The 22,785-nt window shown below is 41.0% G+C and overlaps 1 protein-coding gene across 1 annotated transcript in view; it reads left to right on the forward strand.

Annotated features, from left to right (window-relative positions):
* The window catches only part of Adamts12 (ADAM metallopeptidase with thrombospondin type 1 motif 12), a 280,702-nt gene that overhangs the window by 87,842 nt on the left and 170,075 nt on the right, over positions 1-22,785 (forward strand). Inside the window, exon 3 of the mRNA XM_040757649.1 lies at positions 5,709-5,844. Within this exon, the coding sequence (XP_040613583.1) occupies positions 5,709-5,844 (136 nt within the window). The remainder of the gene's footprint in view (positions 1-5,708; positions 5,845-22,785) is intronic.

The raw sequence follows: 22,785 nt of genomic DNA on the forward strand, positions 1-22,785 counted from the left end.
ACTATTATAAGTAACTATCTATAGTCTGTATTCAATTATGCATTACGTTTTAAAAGATCAGTATAAGCACAATACTTAATCTAGAGGAGAAATATACATATCACAAAATTGACCTTGAATTTGTATCAATAAATGAAAAACAATACCCATACCATAATTCCCCTTTTTACCATTAACAAGAGATCGGCTGTGATCATTAGCCAATTATAAACAATCCCATTTAAATGAAAACAAAGATTTGTAAACAAGATGGGAATTGGGACGTCGCTCATTCCAAACTGCTTCCTGCTGGAAGGGGGCGCTGTTCATACCATGGGGATCATGACAAAACTCAGAAACCTGTATAAGTCCGTATTTTCGGGGTCTGTAAGACTGCATCATCTTAGCTGTTTCAATTGTTGGAACATCTGATCCACTACTTCCGGGGGTCTTGGTTCGTCAAACCACAGGAACCTGGAAGGAATTCTCAGCTTTTCATTTTCTGTGGAAACATAAGTAAAATCTCCTTTTCCAAGTAACATATCCTTATACTTAAATTTTAAAGTCAAGGCATTTTCAAAAGATAGAAGTTGGATTAATTTAGCAGCATTTATAATCAAGTGTACTTCAGTAGCTGTTCCTTCCTTAGCAATGAAAAAACTGAAAAACATAATAGCGTACAGTATCCAGACTCTCTGTGTATTTTCCATCTTTACGTGGCTTATTTATTTATATATTATTACTTTATTTATTTTAATTTATTTTTCTCTGAGACAGGGTTTCTCTTTGGAAATCCGCCTGCCTCTGCCTCTGGAGTAAATCCTACCAGCGTGTGCCACCACAACGCCGGCTTTTGTATTTATTTACCACTTTGCTGTTTCATTTTCTCTCTCAATCTCAAGTATATTTTTAAACACATTGTAAACCTTTAGAGGTTTGTTCATCCAAGTCTGACTTTACTGTAAATCTTTACGTTTTTCTGGCCACGTGTCTTATCTGTAAAACCGTGGCTGTTTTAAACTGCCGTTTCAAGATGGCGGGCGTAAGCGTGATTACAGCTTACTGCCTCAGTCCATGCTGACATCCAGCAAAAGCTGCCACTTCCAGCTGTACGTACACACTTTTCAATCGTTAGCAGAGTCTCTTAAAAGAACCCTGTTTTGTTTTTCTTTTTATGCCGAGTCAGGAAGACTCCGGTAAGTGAGCCACGTGAATCTCGGTTTGTCACTAGCAAAACAGAGCACACCTGAGAAAAATGCTGCTACCAAAAATCTGTGCTTCTCTCCGTTCTTCTGCTTCCAAAATTCCTTCAAATCTTTTGTTATTTTGCTTGGAAATTCAATCCAGCTCCTGACAACCATTCTGTTAAGAGAAGCTTTATCTTTGCTTGCCGCTCACCCACCAGCCGCCTGGGCTCTGCCGCATTGTAGTCCCCAAATAAACAAACAGGAGGCTATATTCATTATGAAGCTGTTGGCCTTGCTTGTTTCTTATGGGCTAGCTCTGACTTAAGTAATTACCCCATAATTGTTAATCTAAGTATGTCTCTTACCGGAGAATAGTTCCGGGCTCCTACCCCATGGCGTTACATCTCAAACTCTCTTGTATTTCTCCTTCCCAGAATCCTCCTGGACTCCTAGTCCCTCCTATCTAGATTCCCTATTGGCCAGACAGTGCTTTATTGGCATAAGACTTCCCCAACATATAGTTTTTAATTTTTTTCAGTATTTTATGTATGTAAGTATTTTGTTTGCATGCATGTACGTACTTCTACCATGTATCTCTGGTGCCCATAGAAGGCAAAAGAGGGAATCAGATCCCCTTGAATTGGAGATATACGTAGTTGTGTGTTACCAAGTAGATGCTGGAGATAGAACTTAGGTGCTCTGCAGGACTGACAAGTATTTTTAAACAGTCATCTCCTCAGCCCTGCATGTTTATTTTAGATAAGCTTTTCATAACACTCTTTAGCACACTAAAATTAAAGAAGCCCAGGGCCAGAGCATCTCCTGATGTCTTGTTCTATTTAGTGTCTGCATTCTTACTCTCTGAAGAGCCACTTCAATGACTGAATAGATCCTTTTTTAAAAAAAAATCCATGTCCCCTTTTCTCTTCTTATGAAAGAACAATAGTGAATCCATGGGAAGAGTTCTGAAGAATCATGGCAGGACAAACACATTTAGTTTCACGTATTACCAAGAAAGAAACAAAAATAATTTAGAGATAGCTAGCTCTTCTACCTTTAATGAGCAGGTTTTTTTCTAGAACCAAAAACTATCTCCAAAAGATAAGTAGCTGTGTCACATATATCCCAGGATGAGGAAATGAATAACCTAGTCATACAAGAGGTGCTATCGATGTGAGGAAATCTGTAGAGACATTTACTGAAGGCCCGACATAATTTAGAGGAATTTTCATTCCCTAGTTTAACTGTTCTACAGAAAGCATGCCACCATCCTAACTAGACAGATGAGGTTACAGACTCAGAAGGACCTTGTAAAATGATGTATTGCTTGTTCCTGATGGAGTTGAATGGTGAATTCAGGCCTGTTTGTTCCCAAAGTCTGGCTTTTTGAATGAAAAAAAAACCACAGAACGTATATCTTGTAGTAAAGAAGAAGGGGCTATGACTTGAACCTGGAACCTCGGAAACTAACTGATGACATCAGTCTTTATTGGAGAAACCCTAGCCTAGAAACTGTGCTTGCTTATTCTAAGACTGGTCCTCAAAACCTGCCTCCCGCCCTGTGCTGAAGGTTAGAGAGGAACTCCTGCTTGAAGACTCTAGCAGAAAGGAAGACCCAGGCTTGTATCAGTTCTGCTCCATCGAGACTTTTGCAGTCATTCAGCTGTGTGTCAGTTAGCAGAAATTATCCATCAGTCAGTGTGGTGTCTTCCATCCCTGACTTATCTTAGTTCTTTGGGAAGGGCTTTCCATGGAGGACAAAGATCAGAAACATGTCACCTCCACGTCTGTGGAGACAGTAAGATTTGACAATGCTGTACTTCTGGGGTGTGGGCAATAAGGGTCATTGAATCGCCCCTTTTCTCACCAATGTCTGAATCTGAACTGTGGTTTAAAACTAAGTGTGGACTTTAAACTAATTTATTAATGTTAGACATCAGGACAATAGTTTCCTTTGAAGGCACTATTGATTACAAAGAGGGACAGGGGATTTCCTGACTGATGGTAACTGTCTTTTTCTCCATGTTAGTGTTCCCTTTATGAAAGATATAAGGGAACTTGCCAGTTATGGTTTGAACAAATCTTTCAATGTTTATTGCTATAAAATTATTTTAATCTTATTTTAAATTACCTTTAAAGTGTAGTAGTGTTTGGAAGCATTCACAGGCATTTCTAAGTTAGTTACAACAGATGAGTTTATTTCCACAAGTCGGTTAGCCTGAAGACGCCCCACTCTACTCCTCACACCACTGATGTGTCTTCATCCTTTCTCCCACATGCTCCCTTCCTTCTCCATGACCCTGTACAGTGGGTCTTGCAGCTAGCAGCCCTACTTGTATATTCACGGTCCTTTACTCCACTGCTGAAACACTGGCTCCCCAGAGTCTCCTTCCAGCTTCTGTGAACTATAGAGACAGAAGAGATGACTTCTCTCTCTCTCTCTCTCTCTCTCTCTCTCTCTCTCTCTCTCTCTCTCTCTCTCTCTCTCTCTCTCTCTGTCTCTCTCTCTGTCTCTCTCTCTCCTCCTTCCCCCTGTCTCTCTGTTCTCTCTATCTCCCTCCCTCCCCCCTCTGTGTGTGTGTGTGTGCATGGGGATGCTTGCAGGGATGACCCCATAGAGGAATACAGATGTAAGGAAGCTTTTAGGAAAATGTGTCTGTCAGGCATTCTTGTTCATATTGCTCATTAGAATAGTCAGGCTCTCAGATAAAGTTCTGTTTGTTTCTTCTCCACCATTTGAACACAAAGTTAGAGTTTGAAGGATTAACTTTCCTTGGTGGCTTTGTAATTGTTTCCTTCAGGGACATTAGTATTAGGTTGATAACAGTGCATAAACGACCTCAGGACCTTGGCTCCCTGAGGAGCCCCGAATTCTGCTTTGTTTCTATGGCACAAATGAACCTCATTAGCAGCAGGCAGGCTTTCCTTGCTCTTGTTGGTCTCTGACTCACAGCCGAAATGGAACCAAATCTCCGTAATGCATGGAGCCTTTTCCCCCTATCTTATTGCAATTATGTGATACTGTTCTCCAGACCTTGTCAGTCATTCCTGTCATGCAGGTTCTTCTCAGACAAAGCTCCAGAAAAAAAAGTGTCATGTTTCTTAGGAGATGTCAGACAAAAAACAAATCTGAGGTTAGATGTAAATCACCTTGTGGGCTACTTCCACAAGCTTGCTATTCTTTATACTAAGAATATTTTGAGGTTAGCATCAAAATAGGAAATCAGCTGCAAGATTAGTGTTGAGGTCTGGCTGTATTACCTTACTGATATGTAGTAAGAGAAACAGGAACTTGGAAGAGCACCCATACTGAGAGGAGCCTCCCTTGTCTTCTGTTTGCTTGGGCTGGTCAGCTACTCTTTTCTGTTGAGATGATCAGATTTTGAGATGTATGGACTGAGGTTCTGGGACGTGGAAGCCTTTCTGAGGCTCCTTCAAGTCCCCAGTGTCCAAGTTTATAACCCTAACTCTGTGAAATGACTTGGTCAGAGTTGGGAAAGAGCCCTATGCTGGGTAAGACCCTGTCCCCTTCCTTCCCTGAAATTCCTATATTTTCATTTGCCCTTCACAACAGCCTCAATTATCCCTGTATTTCAGATGAGATCTGAGAAACTGAGCAAGTCATTTACCCAAGATCATAAGTGAGGAGCCACTTCCGGTTGAGCCCAGTTTCATTCCAGGGTCTGTTGTCCTGATAATCTTGATATAAAACTCTAGACAAGTCACCCAGGTGTAAACTCTTTTTTTTCATGCATGATGAGATTGGAACCCTGGGTATTTCTTTTGTAGCCCAGATGACATCAAGCTCATAATCCTTCTGCATATGCCTTTAGAGTATATGCTTAGTATAACTGACATGTATCACCATACCTGGCTGGCAAGGACTTTGCTAAGCACCTCAAATAGGTACTAAGAAGTTTTCCTCAGGGAACAAGATAGTAGAAAGAACGGCACATCCAGATCAACCTCCTGCACTGAATTTCTCATAGACTAGTATTCTCAGATGTAGAACTGATCTCTGTAACCATGAATAAGAACACCCTCTGTGCCTAGAGCATAGCAGAAGCTATCCACTGGATCAAACACTTAAATTTGTTTGTTTCCCTGAGTGAGGAATTAAACACATCCAGAAAAGCAATTGGGTGACTGTATGATCATATTACCTACATATAAAAGTGTTCTGTTATCCAGGGGTTGAAGGCATAGGCATGGGCTCCATGGGCACAAGCACATACATGGGCTGGCTCTTACTTGTGATCCGTAGATGTCTAGCAATGGTTCCAAGGAGGATACAGGAACCTAGACAACTACATTCTGGATTCATGTGGACATGTGAACATATTTATTAGCATCTCAAGGAATCTGTGACCAATCATTTAATACTTATGATTAAAAAGACATTTGATCCAATTATCTCTGTGCATCAGAGTCTGAGAACACTTGGGTATTTCCAGAGATTACCTACGTCTTTGTAATGTTTCACTTTATTTATTTTCTTTGCAGATTGATTCAAATAAACCCTCTTATTGACTATATTTACAGACTGGATTTTTCCATCTACCACATGGAGACTTTTTCATTGAGCCTGTTAGAAAGCATCCACTGAACGAGGAAGGGTACCACCCACATGTCGTATACAGGAGTCCAGAGTCAAAGGAGCCTACCTGTGGATTAAAGGGTATGGTGACTTCAGCATCTTCATAAAGAGTGTTCTGTTTTGATTTTTTTTTTGTTAAGCATGACCTCTTCAGACAGGTCTGATGGGTGTGACTATAATCTCTAAAGATTTATTTAGAAGGCTGAGGCATGAGGGCATGAGGGTCATGAATTCATGAATTCAAAGTCAGCCTGAGCTACATAGCCAGCCCTATCCTGTGTTTAAAAAAATCCTCTCCAGAATATCCTAGAAAGAAATAACATAAAGAAGTAATGTCTTTAAACACTGACAACATGATATTACATTAGTGCTAGTGTAAACCGTTATAAATATCTGGCAGCTCTTCAAGCCTGCATATGGAAGGTAGATTCAAATGTTTGATAATGATGTGTGAAGAGCAACAGAAAAGCTTATCAACACATTATTAGATGATGAATTTAGTGATGTTCCTGGTTACACTGTTCTGTGTCTGATGTTGGCTGAGCCATGTTCCCTGCCCCCTGCCCCCTGCTCCCCTCCACCTGACAGTTCTTCCCCTTTCTCCCCTGCCTCCTTCCCCGTTTCCCAGTCCTCCTGCCCCTGCCTTTCTACCCCCTATCCCTCTGCCTCCAATCTCCTGTCCCCTGTCCCCTGTTCCCCTGTCCCCTGTCCCCTGCATCCTTATCCCTCTGCCTTTCTGTCCTTGGCCCCTTGTTTCTCTGCCCCCTTGTCCCCCTCCACGTCCTAGGGGACCCGAGCTGCTCCTTTCTTTCTTGTCGTGGATAGTTAGGATCTTGGAGGAGCTAGGGAAAGGGAAATCCATGACCAAAATATATTGCTTGAAAAAATTTAATAGAAAATGATGCATTTATCCTTTCCACTTTCAAACAATAAAAAATAAAATGGTTTTCACAGATAAACTGATCCAAGTAATTTCATTGCAATCTCACATTTTCTTCAATGTCCAGGAAATGAAAACGACGATGCATAAAGGGCTACTCAAAATCAGAAAATTTCCTCATTAATATATTGTCCATTTCTTCAGAGGGAAACTGACAATACCAGAAGAGAGAAAAGAGAACAAAAGAAATAGTATTATTTTGTGTCTTAAGGATCTGGAAGTCTCAATGGGGAAATAAATGAGGAAGGAGCTAAGGCAGTGGTTTCTGGGCAGAGCAACAGAGGAGGGCTACTTTGTAGTCAGGGTGTAGAAGGAAAGACAAGGGGACACAAGTGTGTGCTTGAGAGAGACATTCCTGGGAGTTCTTGTTATAGTATCAACCATGATTGTAAGCAATAAGAAACTTTTAAATATGCAATGTTTTTATGTGCATAAAATCAAATGAATGTTTTAATTCCTTCACCCTGGTAAGTGATTGCAACTGGGTTCTCCATTACATAATTTACCATGTAAAGCTTATAGCAAGCGTGACAAGAAAGGAAGGCAACAATCATCTGGCTGATTGGATTGCTAGAAGTGCCAAACCACATAATCTCAATGTCAAATTTAGGGTGCTGTTTGTCACAAACCCAATCAGTGAGTAATTTCCCCGCTCCTATTATGTTCTGAGTAATGGAGACTGTGTTGTGTATGTGACTTCATAGCTTTAAGCTAGACTCCAAGGTTTAGTTTTCCAGCATATCTAGGGCGTGAATTTGTTTACGGTTGTTTCATGGCAAGCCTTAAGACTGTTCCTTACCTACCCACTTTGAACACTTGAACTCCCTGTTGAGAAGTGGGTTGATTGCAAATGCACAGAGGGCCTGAGAGATGGCTCAGCACATAAGGGTATTTGCTGCTCTTGCAGAGTGCCCAGGTTCAGCCCCCAGCACTCATATGACAGCTTAAAATTGTCCAAACCTCCAGTGCCAGGGAATACTATGCCCATTCCAGCCTTTACATGTGCTATACATATGTGCACATAACAGAAAAATAAATGAATCTTTTGAACAATGAACTGATTATAGCCAACATTTAGTCATGCAGGCAGAAGAAAAGGTAGGAAAAGAATGAGGTTTACAATATCATAGTCATGGTTATATCACATACAATAGTACAATGATGATACTTGCCAAACTATTTCATATTGTGTTTCTAGGAAGACCTTAAAACTTGGCACTTGTAAGTTCTCCCTTGGCTATTCCTTCATGAGAATGATCTTCCTAGGGTGAATTTCTCTAAGGAAACTCTAAAGGTCTACAAAGGACACATTTTGTTTTCCTGCCTTTGAACTCTTCAGAGTGTTAGGATCGATCAGCTGTGCTCTTGGGGACTTAAGACAGTGGCCAAGGAAGCTGCTTCCAGCAAGGCAGCAGCTGTTGCTCAGAAAAAGGAGGCGCTTCTCCACAGCATTGAATTGGTTAGAATCAACACAGCCAAGTTCCAAGCCACAATTTGATTATACCTCGGGTTTTGTGCTACTTCAGTACTTCTTAAGTTTTCAGTTTTAACCTTATTTTATCAGCCATTCCCACAGCCCTGTTAGAATACATAAGAATCCCTCCACCAAGTGTGTTGGATGAAAAGCAGGAGATCAATAAATCGCTGACATAAAACTGATACAGACAGCACTTTGTCATCAAGAAGAAGCCAGAGTGTATCAATTTTTCCTCAAGGTAACACTAATAGAAAGAAGAAAACAAGTGAGCCTTTCTAGACATTGAGGAAGTATTATTAGCCTGAACCATTTCTTTCCCTAATACAATACTGTTTAAATGATGGCTGAAGTGATCAAGAATATCTAATGAACTCATGAATATTTTCAAACTATATGACATTAGGACTTTTATAATCTTGGTAGAGTGAAACATACTTGGTGTTGCTGAGCTAGTCGACAATATTGTTCTTATTCTATGCCATCCTTCAGAGATGATGGAGTTAACTGTGGGCCATGGTATCTTTGTGAACATTAAAATACACTCTACGCTTAGGCTGATGCCGCAGGCTGAGTTAGTGTTGTGATGATCACTGACCACCCTGACCCTGTGTAGAGCTCTCTGGCTTTCTAATGTGCTTCAACAGAAAAATGATGAGACCCTTCCCCCTAAAGTCTGACCCTTCACTTGTTTTTATTTCTCACACATAAACGCACAGGGGATTTTGCAGCCTGTCTCAGGATTTATTTGTGGCAGTAGCCGGCTTTTGACTTGATCACTTTAACTGTTTCCTCAATATGTTGTGCCAAGGCTGTCTGATTTTCTGAGTTCTTTCTGAGTCCTGCTGTATTTCTCAGTTTCTCTGAGATCAACTTTCTAGAGTCAATGCTAAGTAATGGAAAATGTGCAAGCTTTATGCTTTATTTTTTGTCAGTAAAGATGAGCTCCTTTGTCTTCAAATTATTGGCGAGATGTGGTCATCTCGGGGTGGGAGTGGCTGCTGGGTGGAGATGTCAGGGAAGCTGGAGAAGCTGTCATTAGGCAGATGAAGCAGGTGGCAATAGCTGCAGGGTTGCATGTGGCAGGAAGTCATCCTGGCAGATAGGACCAGAGTCTGAAATTTCACTCATCAGGATTCCAGGCTGTAAAGACCTAAGCTTGTTCCTGGCATAAAGCTTGTTTTCAAACTCATTGAGTGGTCCAACCAATGTGGGCTGGCTATCTCCTTTATGACAGATGCTTTCCCTAGACTCTGTGGATACAATTGTGAAGAGTATATAGGTCCTAGTATAAAGCTGAGAACTTGGATAAAGGGCACAGTAAATAGGGGTCCAGTCCTGGCCTTACCTTTATAATGTATGGTAAGATCATGAACAAATGGGAAATATTGGGATGTGTATGGGTTTTTGTTGCTCTGCACTGTTTGTGCCAGAGCAGTCAGCCATCATTTGTTTGTTGTTTCCACTGCCAAGTCCTCTATTTTGTAAACCTTCTGTACCTGATCCAGTCTTGAGTGCTTACAAATTGCTTCCAGGTCTTGACATTATATATCATTGTGTTGTCTAGGCCATTCTTGTTTCCTAGTGTAGGTTCATGGGGATTTCGCCTTACCTGCAGGCATTCTGTGAGTTTATTCTGCTACTCAGAACATCTAGTTCTAAGACTTCACCAAATGATGCATAATTGCATTCCACGATTGATGTTCAAGAGCATGAGTCTCTTGTTCTGCCTCCTGACTAATTCACAATATTCTCTCTTTTGGATTTTGTCAGTTTGCTGGATAGGAAGTGCTTCATGTTATACACAAGCTGCTTTGAATTTGGGTACCATATATATAGACACACAAACAAATGCTCTAATATATACACTATTATGTAGTATGCACTATGTATATAATAGTATATATATTAGACAATATATATGTATATGTGTGTGCACTAGAGCAGTTGTTCTCCACCTATGGGTTGTGACCCCCCAAAGATGGTCAGAAAACACAGATATTTACATTAAAATTCACAACAGTAGCAAAATTTCAGTTATGAAGTAGTAACAAAAATAATTTTATGGTTGGGTCACCACAACAGGAGACACTAAAGGGTCACAGCATTAAGAAAGTTGAGAACCACTCTACTAGAGCAACCCAATAGTTTTCTTTCCTGTACTAAGAACAATGACCCAGATGGCCAAATATTTGTGTGTGTTCTTTCTTTCTTTCTTGTTTATTTTTTGAGACAGGGTTTCTCTGTGTAGCTTTTAGCTTGTCCCAAAACTAGCTGTCATAAACCAGGCTGCTCTCAAACTCACAGAGATCTGTCTGCCTCTGCCTCCCGAGTGCTGGGATTAAAGGCATGTGCCACCACTGTCCAGCTATATTTGTGTATTTTCATGTTCATTTGTCATGTAGTCTCTAACATGACGTTCTATCATTGTAGGCCTTAAACATGTCCCATTTCTCCAGAGCAGAAGTAGGCTGCAACAGACACATCAGCTTAGCTGTTAATGCCATGCATCATTCAGGATATAGTCAGAGAAATAAAGCCAGCAGCAAATATATTTTGAGATACTTATTGCAAAGAAATGACTTGAGCAATGGTTAAGGTTGAGTCTTGCAAATGTCTAATCTATGAATAGGCCACCAGAAAGGTCATGGTGGGACTGCAGTGTCTAGGCTAAAACAGTTGTCCACATGTAGAATGTCTCCCTCTGAGAAGCTGTAGCTCTATTTATAAGGCCTTTCAACTGGCTGGAGAGATCACTAGGTTATTTAGGATAATCATCTTTACTTAGAGTTAACTGATTACGGATCTTATTCACGTCTGCAAATGTCCTCACAGTAACACATGGCTTAATGCTTGAATGCCAGGCTGTAGACAGTGTTTACCCACAGTGACATAAAAGATGTTCAAATACTATATCTTCTGTGTTTCTCTCTGAATGTTTAAGTTGATTTATTTTTCTGTTCTTTTCTTTTGGTATCTGGAAATTCCCCTTGTTCTCATGCTTTAGTGTTGTGAGGTGCTTAATATGGGGTTGGGTGGGTGGTTCAGGATATCCATCCCACTTTAGTGCAAGAGATCAGAGTCTCATGTAGTTACTTGGAAGTTTTATGTTATTTTTCTAAGAGATGTGTACAGGCACTTTTAAATATTTACCAGCAAATGATAACTAGCGGGGCATTAGCAATAGATCAAAGCATATTGGATCACCTATGCCTTGGTTCTGATTTATAGATATGCTGTGAGCTGAAGACCCTAAATGACCTCCGTATTCTGTATCGAGCCTAGAAGTTCTCGGTGGGCAGCACAATTAGTTTACCTTGCATGACAGTGAAATTTGTTCACACAACCTGACTGATTCTTGTCTTGGATTTCTTGAGAAGTTGACAGTCTTATTTGAAACGGATCCATAGTAGCTCATGTGTTTGCTTTACTAAGGGATAGCTATCATGGATGAAGGATAGTTGCTGTGTTATATTTATTTTTTTAAGTTTTGGGTTATTTTTAGTGTGTAAAAGGCAGGTGCATGTATGTCCACACATGTCACCTACTTTATGAACTAGTAGCAGTTTTGGGAAAGTACTTTGGGTTTTCACTAATAAAGGGAATGAGAAGATAGCAAACTATTTAATTAATGAGCTCATAATGATGAGATTGTTGATTTTACTTCATAATAAACAGATTAAATGATAAACCGGGTGTGTTTAGAAAATAAAATCCACGACCATGACTTTAGGGACTCAGAGAGCCAGAGGCTAAGCCATAGTTGCTCCAGACCAGGGAGATATTTATTTCTGAAGCAAAAGCTTTCTTTATTAACCAGATTCCACAGTGATAATTCTCTCTTCACATTTACTCAGCACTGGTCAATCTGTTTCCTTGTTCCTTCATCATTCCAGCTGCCAAGGTTTCTGGGCTCCATGCAGGGAACAGCTTCTATGGGAAGCTCTGATGTGCTCATCCTTCTTCCATGATATTCCCAGATGGAATCAGGGAGGTTGGAGCTGTACTCTGGTGCTGGTTTTGGAAAGGTTGAGGGCACAGAAGGAAGGATTCTAGATTGGGAGGAGTCTCTCCTAGTAAGTGTAATAAGGATCATTTAGGATGATGCATGTTCCTTTGTAAGGCAAGTCATTCCAATGCTAGAGAAACATTTCCTGAACCACTAGCCATCCAAGCAATCTGTCACTCCCTCAATGTGAAGATAAACAGACCAGTGGCTCTTAGATTTCCAGTCAGTTGTACTTGACATGAACAACAAAGAAAAAAAGATTCACCTAGTTCAATTTCAGAATTGCCAATGAGGAAGAGCAGGCATGATGGAGCAGAGCCTTCCACACCAGTAGCAGGAGTAGTGACAAGGAATGCAGGAAGGAGTCTGGACAAGATGTAGTTCTCAAGGACATAGCTCTAGTGACCAACTGCCTCCACCTAGGCTCCACTTTGTACTTCTCTCTACCTTCCAACAATGCCATCCCAGAATGAACCCACCCAGGCATCAACCCAGTCATTAGGTCAGAGCCTCTATCATCTCTGAAAATGCCATGGTAGATGCACCTAGAAGTATGCTTTACTGGTGGGAATTTTTCTCTATACAATCAGTTTGACAATTAGGTTTAACTCTCACATAGAATCTGCTCTTTCCAGTCATGGGGCCATCGGTGACCCTATGTGGAAAACGTTATCATCCTAAACAAACAAAACAAATAGTTCAGCTTCGAGCTTGAAAAACTCTTTGTGTTCAGGAGAAGATAACTAGAAGTGAACTCTGATGACTGAGCAGTCAGTCACGACCTTATAAAATGGTAATGACCTCTAAACCTAGAATACGCATAGCTGTCAGTTTCCCATGGGCCGTAGAAGGGCAGATTCTCATCTACATCTGGTACTGCAGTCAACTTCTTGGCATGCTTCTAGTAATATTCAAATGCTGGCCCCTGTGATTTCCCAATGATGTCCCCTGTGATTTCCCTTACTCATCCTGGATTGCCTGGGAGGACTGCTGCTGGCCCTGTATCAGATCCTTCTGCATTTTGATGAGACCTACGGTTACCTTCTACCTCCTCTTGGATTGCTTCCCCCTTCCTTCATTCCTCCTTAGTGTTCATCTTGCACTAGGCTTCTTTTTCTGCTTGAAAAATCCTTCCTGCAGACCTGTAGGGGAGATCTTACTAGGTACCTGTGTTGCTGACCACGCCTTTTGGGCGTGGCCACAGGTGCACAGGTGGGATATAGATGGGAGGAGAGGATGGCCGTGCTCTCTCTTAGGGTTCTGGGCAGCCTGGGAGGATACTTGGAACTGGAACTTGGGGCAGCCACCTGCATCTTATGTAAGTGTTATTTTTCCACATAAACCTTTTAACCTGTACTGGGTCTAACAAATCTTGATTCCCATGCGTGACACAGACCTCTTCATACTCTTATGCTTCTCAAAACCACCCAATCAGAGAAGCCTTCCTTGATCATCACCCTTTACTGTTTAATATTTCTAGTCATATCACAATCCTCTTTGCTCAAATGGCCTTCTGATATCTAGAATTTAGTTTTGTGTGGGAGAATACTACTTTGCTTTTGTTCCCTGCAATATTATCAGTTATGGGACAAAGTCTGCCATCCTAAATACCTGGTAAATGCTAGAGGAATGAGCAAATTATACTGTATTACTGATTATTCCTCCGAACTTGTATTTGATTTCTACCGTGAGACTCATCATTGTACTCTGAGTATGGCCTCCTGCTTAATGTTTGTGTCTTTGATGCATGTTTGCTTACCAGATGACGGATGGATCTGTGTGTGCAGTGGGATATTGCAGGTGTGCATAAATATCATGCCCAAACGGAGCCAAACAGTCCAAGACGACTCTGGGTCCCTGAGTCCAGGCAAGAGTGGTCTCTTGGCAGAAATTAATGTTAACTGCATGCTTGTTCCACAGTTTGATTAATGACGGTGTTTGAGAATAAATGTGTTTCCACCCCCACACAGACCCATTCTGGGGAACAGCTGCAAGTCTCATAAATCACCACAAAATTGTTTCTTCAGAGAGAGTGAAGTTTACTTGTTACATCTGAGGTAAAGTATTTAAGAAAATTATCAATATACTTTATGATCCAATCTTCCTCTACAAAAGCAAAGGAATGAATCCTTAGGGGACTTTCTGCACCAATATGCCAAAGCTTAGAAAGTTCCAGAATATTAAGGGGATACAAATTGTAAAGGAAGAGGTCAAATTTTCACTATTTGCAGATGATATGATAGTTTACATAAGTGACCCAAAGAACTCTACCAGGGAATCCCTACAGCTGATAAACACTTTCAGCAAAGTGGCAGGCTACAAGATCAACTCAAAAAAATCAGTAGCCCTACTATATACAGACAATTTGAACAAATTGGTACAGGAGAGAGCTTGAATGAATTGGTACAGGAGAGAGCTTCCTGAACATAATACCAGTAGCACAGACAGTGAGGTCAACAATTAATACATAGGACCTCCTGAAACTGAGATGCTTCTGTAAGGCAAAGGAAACAATCAACAAGACAAAAAGGCAGCTCACAGACCGGGCGTTGGTGGCACATGCCTTTAATCCCAGCACTCGGGAGGCCGAGGCAGGCGGATCTCTGTGAGTTCGAGGCCAGGCTGGACCGACAGCCTCCAAAACAATACAGAGAAACCCTGTCTCGAGAAAAAAAAAAAGGCAGCCCACAGAATGGGAAAAGACATTCAATAACCCCACATCTGACAGAGGGCTGATCTCAAAAATTTACAAAGAACTCAAGAAGCAAGTGTCCAAAACACCAAAGGATCCAATTAAAAAGTGGGCTACAGTACTAAATAGAGAATTTTCAATAGAGGAGTGTAAAATGGCTGAGAGGCACTTGAGAAAGTGCTCAACATCCCTAGCCATCCTGGAAATGCAAATCAAAACAACTCTGAGATATCATCTTACTCCTGTCAGAATGGCTAAAATCAAAAACACCAATGACAGTTTATGCTGGAGAGGTTTTGAAGGAAGGGGAACACTCCTACACTGCTGGTGGGAGTGCCAACTCATACAGCCACTTTGGAAATCAGTATGGAGATTCCTCAGAAAAATGGGAATAAGCTTACCACAAGACCCAGCAACTCCACTCTTAGGCATATATCCAAAAGATGCCCATTCATACAGCAAGGATGTTTGTTCCACTATGTTCATAGCAACATTATGTGTAATAGCCAGAACTTGGAAGCAACCTAGATGCCCCTCAACTGAAGAGTGGATAGAGAAAATGTGGTGCATTTACACAATGGAGTACTATTCAGCAGAAAAAAACCAATGGAATCCTGAAATTTGCAGGCAAATGGATGGCACTAGAAGAAACCATCCTGAGTGAGGTAACCCAGTCACAAAAAGAGAAACATGGCATGTACTCTCTCATATATGGATTTTAGACATGATCTTGGGAGTGCCAGCCTACAATCCAATGGCCAGAGAGTCTGGGGAACAGAAGCTTCATCCAATGGCTGATGGAAACAGAGGCAGACTCCCACAACTAAACACTAAGCTGAACTCAAGGAACCCAGTGACAGAGAGGGAGGACTAATGAGCAAAGGGGTTAAGACTGGGCTGGTTTAACCCCCAGAAACAGCTGACCTGACAAGGGTTAGCTCTTGAATCCCAGACTGATGGCTTGGAATCCAGCATGGGACTGATCAAGACCCCCTGAATGTGGGTGTCAGTGAGGAGGCCTAGGCAATCTATTGGGCCTTGGGTAGTAGATCCGTATTTATCCCTGGCACGCAAATGGACTTTGGGTGCCCATCCAGCAATGAGAGATGCACTCATCCTGGACTCTTGGGGAAGGGTCTAGGCCCTGCCCTGGATGAAATGACAGACTATGGACAACCCCGTGGAGGGCCTCACCCTCCCTGGGGAAATGAGGGTGTATTGGTGGGGTGTTGGTGGAAGAGTGTGGGAGGAGGAGAGGGACCTGGGATTGACATGTGAAGCAACCTTGTTTCTAATTTAAATTTAAAAATTAAAATTAAAAAAGTTCCAGAATATTTTTACTTATGTCAATGCTTGACTTTCCTTCCTTCAAGCAATATTAATTTGCTAGAAACAAAGAACTCTGAGTGTGCCCAGTAGAACCCTGCCCTGGTATACTTAGCAATGGTTGGGAAAAGAATGGAGAAAATTATAAAAATCACACATACAACATTCCTCCGAAGGGCTACATATAATCAATTTGGAGACCACCCCCCCATATGAACCTTGTGCAAAAGAGAACATTGGTTTTAAAGAAGCCATTTTGCCCAAGATCAAATCTGCAGAGTTGTTCAGCATTTGGAGAATAATAGGTTGCTAACACCTGGAGAGTCCAGTTACTCTGTCCACCTCCTGCCATCCCTTTGTTTTCCCAGGCCAGATTCTCAAACACTTTCTCTCTGACCCTTAGGCTCCTTGCTTTCTCCTGGCCTCTTCCTCTCTGCTGTGATCTGAGTAACACTGGGACAATGATTGGTTCTCAACAGTTGGGCAGTCTGTATTGTTACACTGCTCTTCCATGGTCCGAGGGCACATGTGTAGGGAGGGTCAAGAGTGAACACGTGCCCTTCAGTGTCTTTGAGCAGGGCACGGCAGGCATTTTCATGTGTCCTAGGCTTGATGTACCAGGTTATTAGGCGCACCTCTCTCCTACGTCCTGTTAAGATATGTTCCAGGTCAGAATAAGAATTTCTCTGAAGAATGTCCATCTGTTGTTTGCAGAGTGGTGACTTATTGTAGGAAGGAATGGCCCTGCCCTGACCTGGTCTGCATTTTTATTTTGCACTGTTTTTGAGTACTGTCTTCTGGCTTTAAGCCAGAATACTATACTTGCAAAGACACAGTATATTTAATGCATATTAATGATATGTCTGAGATTGCTATGTAATTAACCTTAGTTAATTCTTATTGTAGCAATTCTTATTATGTAATTATATGTATAGTTAGATATAGTCTTGCATATATAGAGAGACATGCATTTAGATTTTCCACTTCTAGATGAATAAACTGGAAATTGGGAGAACTACACCTCAGCCATTCTCTGGGTAAGGAGAATGATATAAAGCTTGGTCTCCATTTCCTCATTGGTAATATAAAAGGGTAGGAAGGGAGATTCTCTTGTGATAAATCATAACCTTCTGTTTTTACTCTGCAGGGTCTAGAAACAAAGTCTTGGCATGCTTTACTCATTCTAGTGTGACATGTGTGTTCATGAGTTCATATGTAGTGTATATACATTCACGCATGCTGTGTGCATTTACGTGTTTAAAAACGCATGGTGTATGTGCATGCCTGTCTGTGTACTGATGTGGAGGGTGTGCATGTGTCTAAAATCATATCACACCCCACACCAGTGGCTCCAGGAGGCAAAGGTGCTTGCTCAGCTGTGATGATTCCGGGTTTTGTGGAATTTCTTTCCATCCTATTTAAATACAACATATTGAGAGCCTCATGGCTTCTGCCAGTTGACACCGGAGTTCTTTGTTTAATCTAACAGGGCAGAGAGAGTCCAAATCCCTCAAAAAGAAAGGCTTTCCTTGGCTGGAGAATTGTATTGAAACGAGTGCCAATGTCAACCCACCAGCAGCCATCGGGCCTGGCCCAAGGCTGTTGAAGGTTCACTGTTGCAGAACAGACAAGGGAGAGAAGCAGAGGCTTTATTGTCAGGGAGTCCCCTCCTCCCTACTCTGTCTCTTGTTGCCAGCTCCTGTAGAACCTTAACTTTTGCTTTTGAGTATCTCTTCCTAATTGGATGGGCAGCCCTTAGTTCCCCAGGATTGGCTCCATGCTTCTTCAGCCAGGCGCACACCATGGGGTTAAGAACTGACCACCTAGCGGGTTTCCTTGGTGCTAATTAGTATGCAGGTGACAGGCAGCCACAAATGGGGGCTTTTGATGAATATATCTGAAATCCAGGACCATTCAGAACTAAAAGATAGGGCAGACCACTGAAGACTTGAGAGGCGAGAAGCAGAAGTTCTCTCCTTAGCTCTCTCAAGCTTAAGCTCTCTTTTGTTCCCAAGTCCAGGTCATGTACAGCAGGCACCGAAGTCCCTTTTAAGTTGCATATTGGCATCTCTGGGAACAGCTCAAATGGAGAGCTACTATCAGCTTTAGAGAGAAGAGAGGCTAAAGCTTCTCCCACCCCTGGGCTCAAGATGTTTTAATCTTTAAATTTTAGTACCAAAAAGATCAAAGGATAGTTCTGCTAAAGACAGAGCAGTGGGTTTTTTTTCTTTCTCGTGATTCAGACTCTGAGAACACTGCTCAGCGATAGCAAAGCAGAATTTGCGTCTTCCAAAAGGGTGAGGCCGTTTTCAAACCCCAAAGTGACCCCATTCTACACAACTCTCACTAACACCCAGACTGAGACTTATCTTCTGGGATGCTTTCTTTGGAACTCAAAGGACCTAATTGTGTGTGTATACCTCATCTAGTGGTGTACCTAGTTCTGAGCGTTCCTGGGGGCTTACATCCTTCCCTTGCCTTTATCTCTTTCATGTCCTGTCTTTCAGTTGCCATTACAACTCCTATGGCATCTTTGGTTGTGTCTGTAAAATTTCATCCTGAACTGTAAGAGTCCACTGTAGTTTGACATGAAGGCTTAGCAGTGGAACCAAACAGCTTAAAATCTGCACTAGCTTGATGACCTTGGAAAGAGACTGCCTTCATACTCCTGTTTCTTCCTGTTGTTTTTTTCTCATTTTAAACTGTGAATAATGAAACAACCACAGTTCCAGCAAATATAGATGAAGCCGGATGGGGTCAATGGAGGCTGTAGATTCACAGTTCCTGGGGTTCTGTTCCTAATTCTAGTGTCCTATGACATCCAAAGGTCTTCTAGTGACTACCTGCCTAACTCCTCTGTTGGTGAGTCATATGAAGATGTTTGTTGTTTTATTCATCATAGCTAGTTGACTTTAGTTGAATAGCTTTACCTGTTCTTGTAGAAATACATGAGTTTGATTTCAGGAACCTACTATAGACATTGCCCTGGGTGCTCTGAAATACAGACATATGGGTAAAATGGCTTTCAGATTTTTCTGGTGACTACATATATACATATATATATGTGTGTGTGTGTGTGTGTGTATCAGAAGATTTACAGTCTTAATCTTTTTAGAATGAGAATATTCACAATGATTTATGTGCAAGCTATCTTCCGAACCTTTTCTACCTTGTAAACCAGAAACTACACACCAAGTAAACAACTTCACATTCTCCCCTACCCTAATTCCCTGGCAATCACCCTTTATCATCTCTGATTACTTCTGTAAAGGTAAGAATTTCAAAACACATATGGGCCCTAAGGCTTTACATACGGCATTGAAGGCTTCAGCTAGAGAAGGATGGCTAATGTTTCCTAGAGTGTCTTCCAAGACACCTCAGGAAAGGTAAGCTCCTCTGCTCTTCTGTCTTCCGCTACAGCCATTTCCCCACAAGACTGCAAAGTACTAAGAGAAAGAGCTGTTTGCTTCTGCCCTAGCAAAGAGATTGCCTGGTTTCCTGTTGTTCCCTTGCTACCAGCAACTGTTTATGGGACTGACTGTCCCATCCCTTGCCACATGATATTGGTCTTTTCTGGAGAAAAGGCATCAGAAGCATCGTGCAGAATTAAGAGATGTGAAGCTGTCCACAGCCCTTTAAGAACTCTTGGAGGCCACTTGGAGCTGGATAACTCCAGGAATGTAGAGGGAGGCAGTGATAGGCTGCTGCTTTCCAGTGGACCCTGCGAGAGACCAGTGTGAGCACTGTTCTCCACCGCTAGAACGAGACAGGGAATTGCTTATAGTCTCTGGTGGTATGGGAACAGAAGAACAACTTGGACCCATTACTGGAAAACCGAGTGATGGATGAGCAGCACTGTGAGAATATCTTCCTCACAACTCTCATTTCCTAAACATCCGGCAGAGTGCACTTTTAGGTTATTTCAAATATTCTAAGAATTGAATGCTTCAAAAACAAAGTAAATTAGTTTGGATATCCTAATTTTTGTCATTACTATTTTTTAAAAAGTCACAAGAATTAATTCTTTTGGGGAGGGTTGAGACAGGGTTTCTCTTTGTTGCCCTGTCTGTCCTGGAACTCACTGTGAAGACCAGGCTGACTGACTTTAGACTCACAGAGCTCCACCTACTTCTGACTCCCAAATGCTGGGACTGAAGGCGTTTGCCAACGGCACAAGAATTAATTCTTAAACTATGCAACATCAAACAAAGTACTTTCTTTTTATCTTTTCACTTTTACATTTAAATTTTAAAATAATATTTTATATTTTGAAAGTTTCATGAACATATATAATATATTAAGTACGTATCAGTATTTGTAAATTTATGACTTATGTTGCTACAATGGTTTGTGCTCATCATCACCCCACTATCATTCCATTTGACTTCCCTGGGACCCTCCAAGATGAATCCTTCTCAGCTTATGTTCTCTCTTTTTTATAATTAATAACTGAGTCTAGTTGGTGCTGCCTATATACACATGGAGCCTTTCCTGCATCTACTGAGGTGATCATGTGATTTCTGTCTATATTCCTATGATTTATTACATTGATGGATTTACATGTGTTGAGCCATTCCAACAACTCTGGGATAAAGCTAGCTAACTTTCATGGTGAACTGCCTTTTTGTATGTATTGTATTTGATTTGTTAGTAACTTGTTGAGAAGTTTTGTATCTGTGTTCATCAGATGTTGGTCTACTGTTTTCTTTTTCTATTGGGTCTTCATCTGGCTTTGGTATTGGAGTTATTCTGACTTTGTAGAGGACTTTGAGCTAAACTGATAACTTTTAATGTTCCTGAGTGTAAGAATCAAGCAAATGGTTAGTTTCTACCATTATCAAACTGTGTGGAACATTTGAAATTCATTGTGTCAAGAATGCCCCTGGATTTCTGAAGTGCATAGCATGCTTTAGAAGAGGTCTCCTTTTCTTAGCAGCATCTCTACCACCCTCATTATATTCTATAGTCTGTACTCAATGTGGGATGACCTCCCTAATTGCAGGAAGCTATAGTGATTAGACTGTTAGGTAAATATATCCTTCAGAGCAACAGAAAATAGGCTTTGGGTTGGGACTAGTTGGAACCAAGACTAAAAATATCTATAACCTGAAGCAGGAGCCAGCTGAATTCTGCTTAGTACTTGTTTTATACTGTTTTATAGCTAAGAGTGCATTTTACATTTTTAAGTGTCTCCTGTGGTGGTTTGAGTAGGAGTGGCACCCATAGGCTTATATATTCGAATGCTTGGTCTTTAGGGAGTGGTACTACTGGACAGAGACTAGGAAGTGTGACCTTGTTGGAGGAAGTGTGTCACTGGGGGTGGACTCTGGGGTTTTAAATGCTCAAGTCAGGCCCAGTGTCTCACTCTGCCTGCTGTCTGTCAGTCTGGATGTAGAACACTCAGATATTTCTCCTGCACTATGTCTGTCAGCATGTCACTATGCTTCTCACCGTGACAATAATGGACTAAATCTCTGAACCGATAGGCTATATCCAATTAAATATTTTCTTTTGTAAGCATTGCCATGGTCATGGTGTTTCTTCACAGCAATAGAACATTGACTAAGACATCTCCCTTTTAATTTGTCACATTAGGATATATATTACCTTATAAATTTTGCCACTCAGTCTGCAGAGGCTAAAGACAGCAAAAAACAAAACAACAACAAAAAAACTTTACTGTTTACTAACAACAAACTTTCTGATCCCTAGACTAAATCATTGGTTATCTAGATGTGGTCCCTGGGCCTGTGACATCAGCAACCACTTGAGAGCAGATCCTCAAGACATATCCACCCTAGTATATCCAATCAAAAATTCTTGAAGAGGCTCCTAGAATTCTGTTTTAAGTAGTTCTCTTGACAATTGTATTTCTTGCTGAAATTTTAAGAGCCAATGAGCTAGACACATCGTCTAATCATTATTTCATCCATTATTCATTAACAAAAATAGACCTGGGAAAAATACTTCTCTGTGTTTCAGTTTCTTAACAGTAAAGGTTTGAGAGAATTAAAGAATTAAAATATTTAAAAACACATTAAAGTAAATCTGCAATGTACAGTAGCTATTGATATTTCAAATTTGTTATTGTTATTGACAAGCACTTTTGGGGAGCCATAAAATGAGAATTCAATAAATGCTACAAAAATAGGATTAGAAAGGAAGATCACATTGGAGTATAGCATTCTATAGAACAGTTAGGGAAACTCTAGTTACTAATTTTTATGTTTATAAATAACTAGCAGAGTGGATTTCAACTGTCCCACACAAGTGGATGTACAGATTACCCTAATTTATAAACTACACATTGTATACATGCTTTAAAACAGACCACTCTATCTTACAAATATTTAATATTACCATGTATCCATTAAAACATTTTAAATGAAGCTTCCAGTCAACTAAAAATGAAGAGAAGCCACTAGTAATATTAGGTCTTAGCAGTAGCAGAGATATTGTGCAGCAAGGTTGCAAGCCCAGGTAGACATTAGAAATGCTGCTGTAGAAACTAGGGCTTGGATTATTAGGTGCCCCATTGGATGATTGGGGTCCTCTATTAGCCAGACTCTAGGGTATTTCTC

This window comes from Mesocricetus auratus, unplaced genomic scaffold (genome assembly GCF_017639785.1).
Source record: "Mesocricetus auratus isolate SY011 unplaced genomic scaffold, BCM_Maur_2.0 Super-Scaffold_100015, whole genome shotgun sequence".
NCBI classification, from domain to species: domain Eukaryota; kingdom Metazoa; phylum Chordata; class Mammalia; order Rodentia; family Cricetidae; genus Mesocricetus; species Mesocricetus auratus.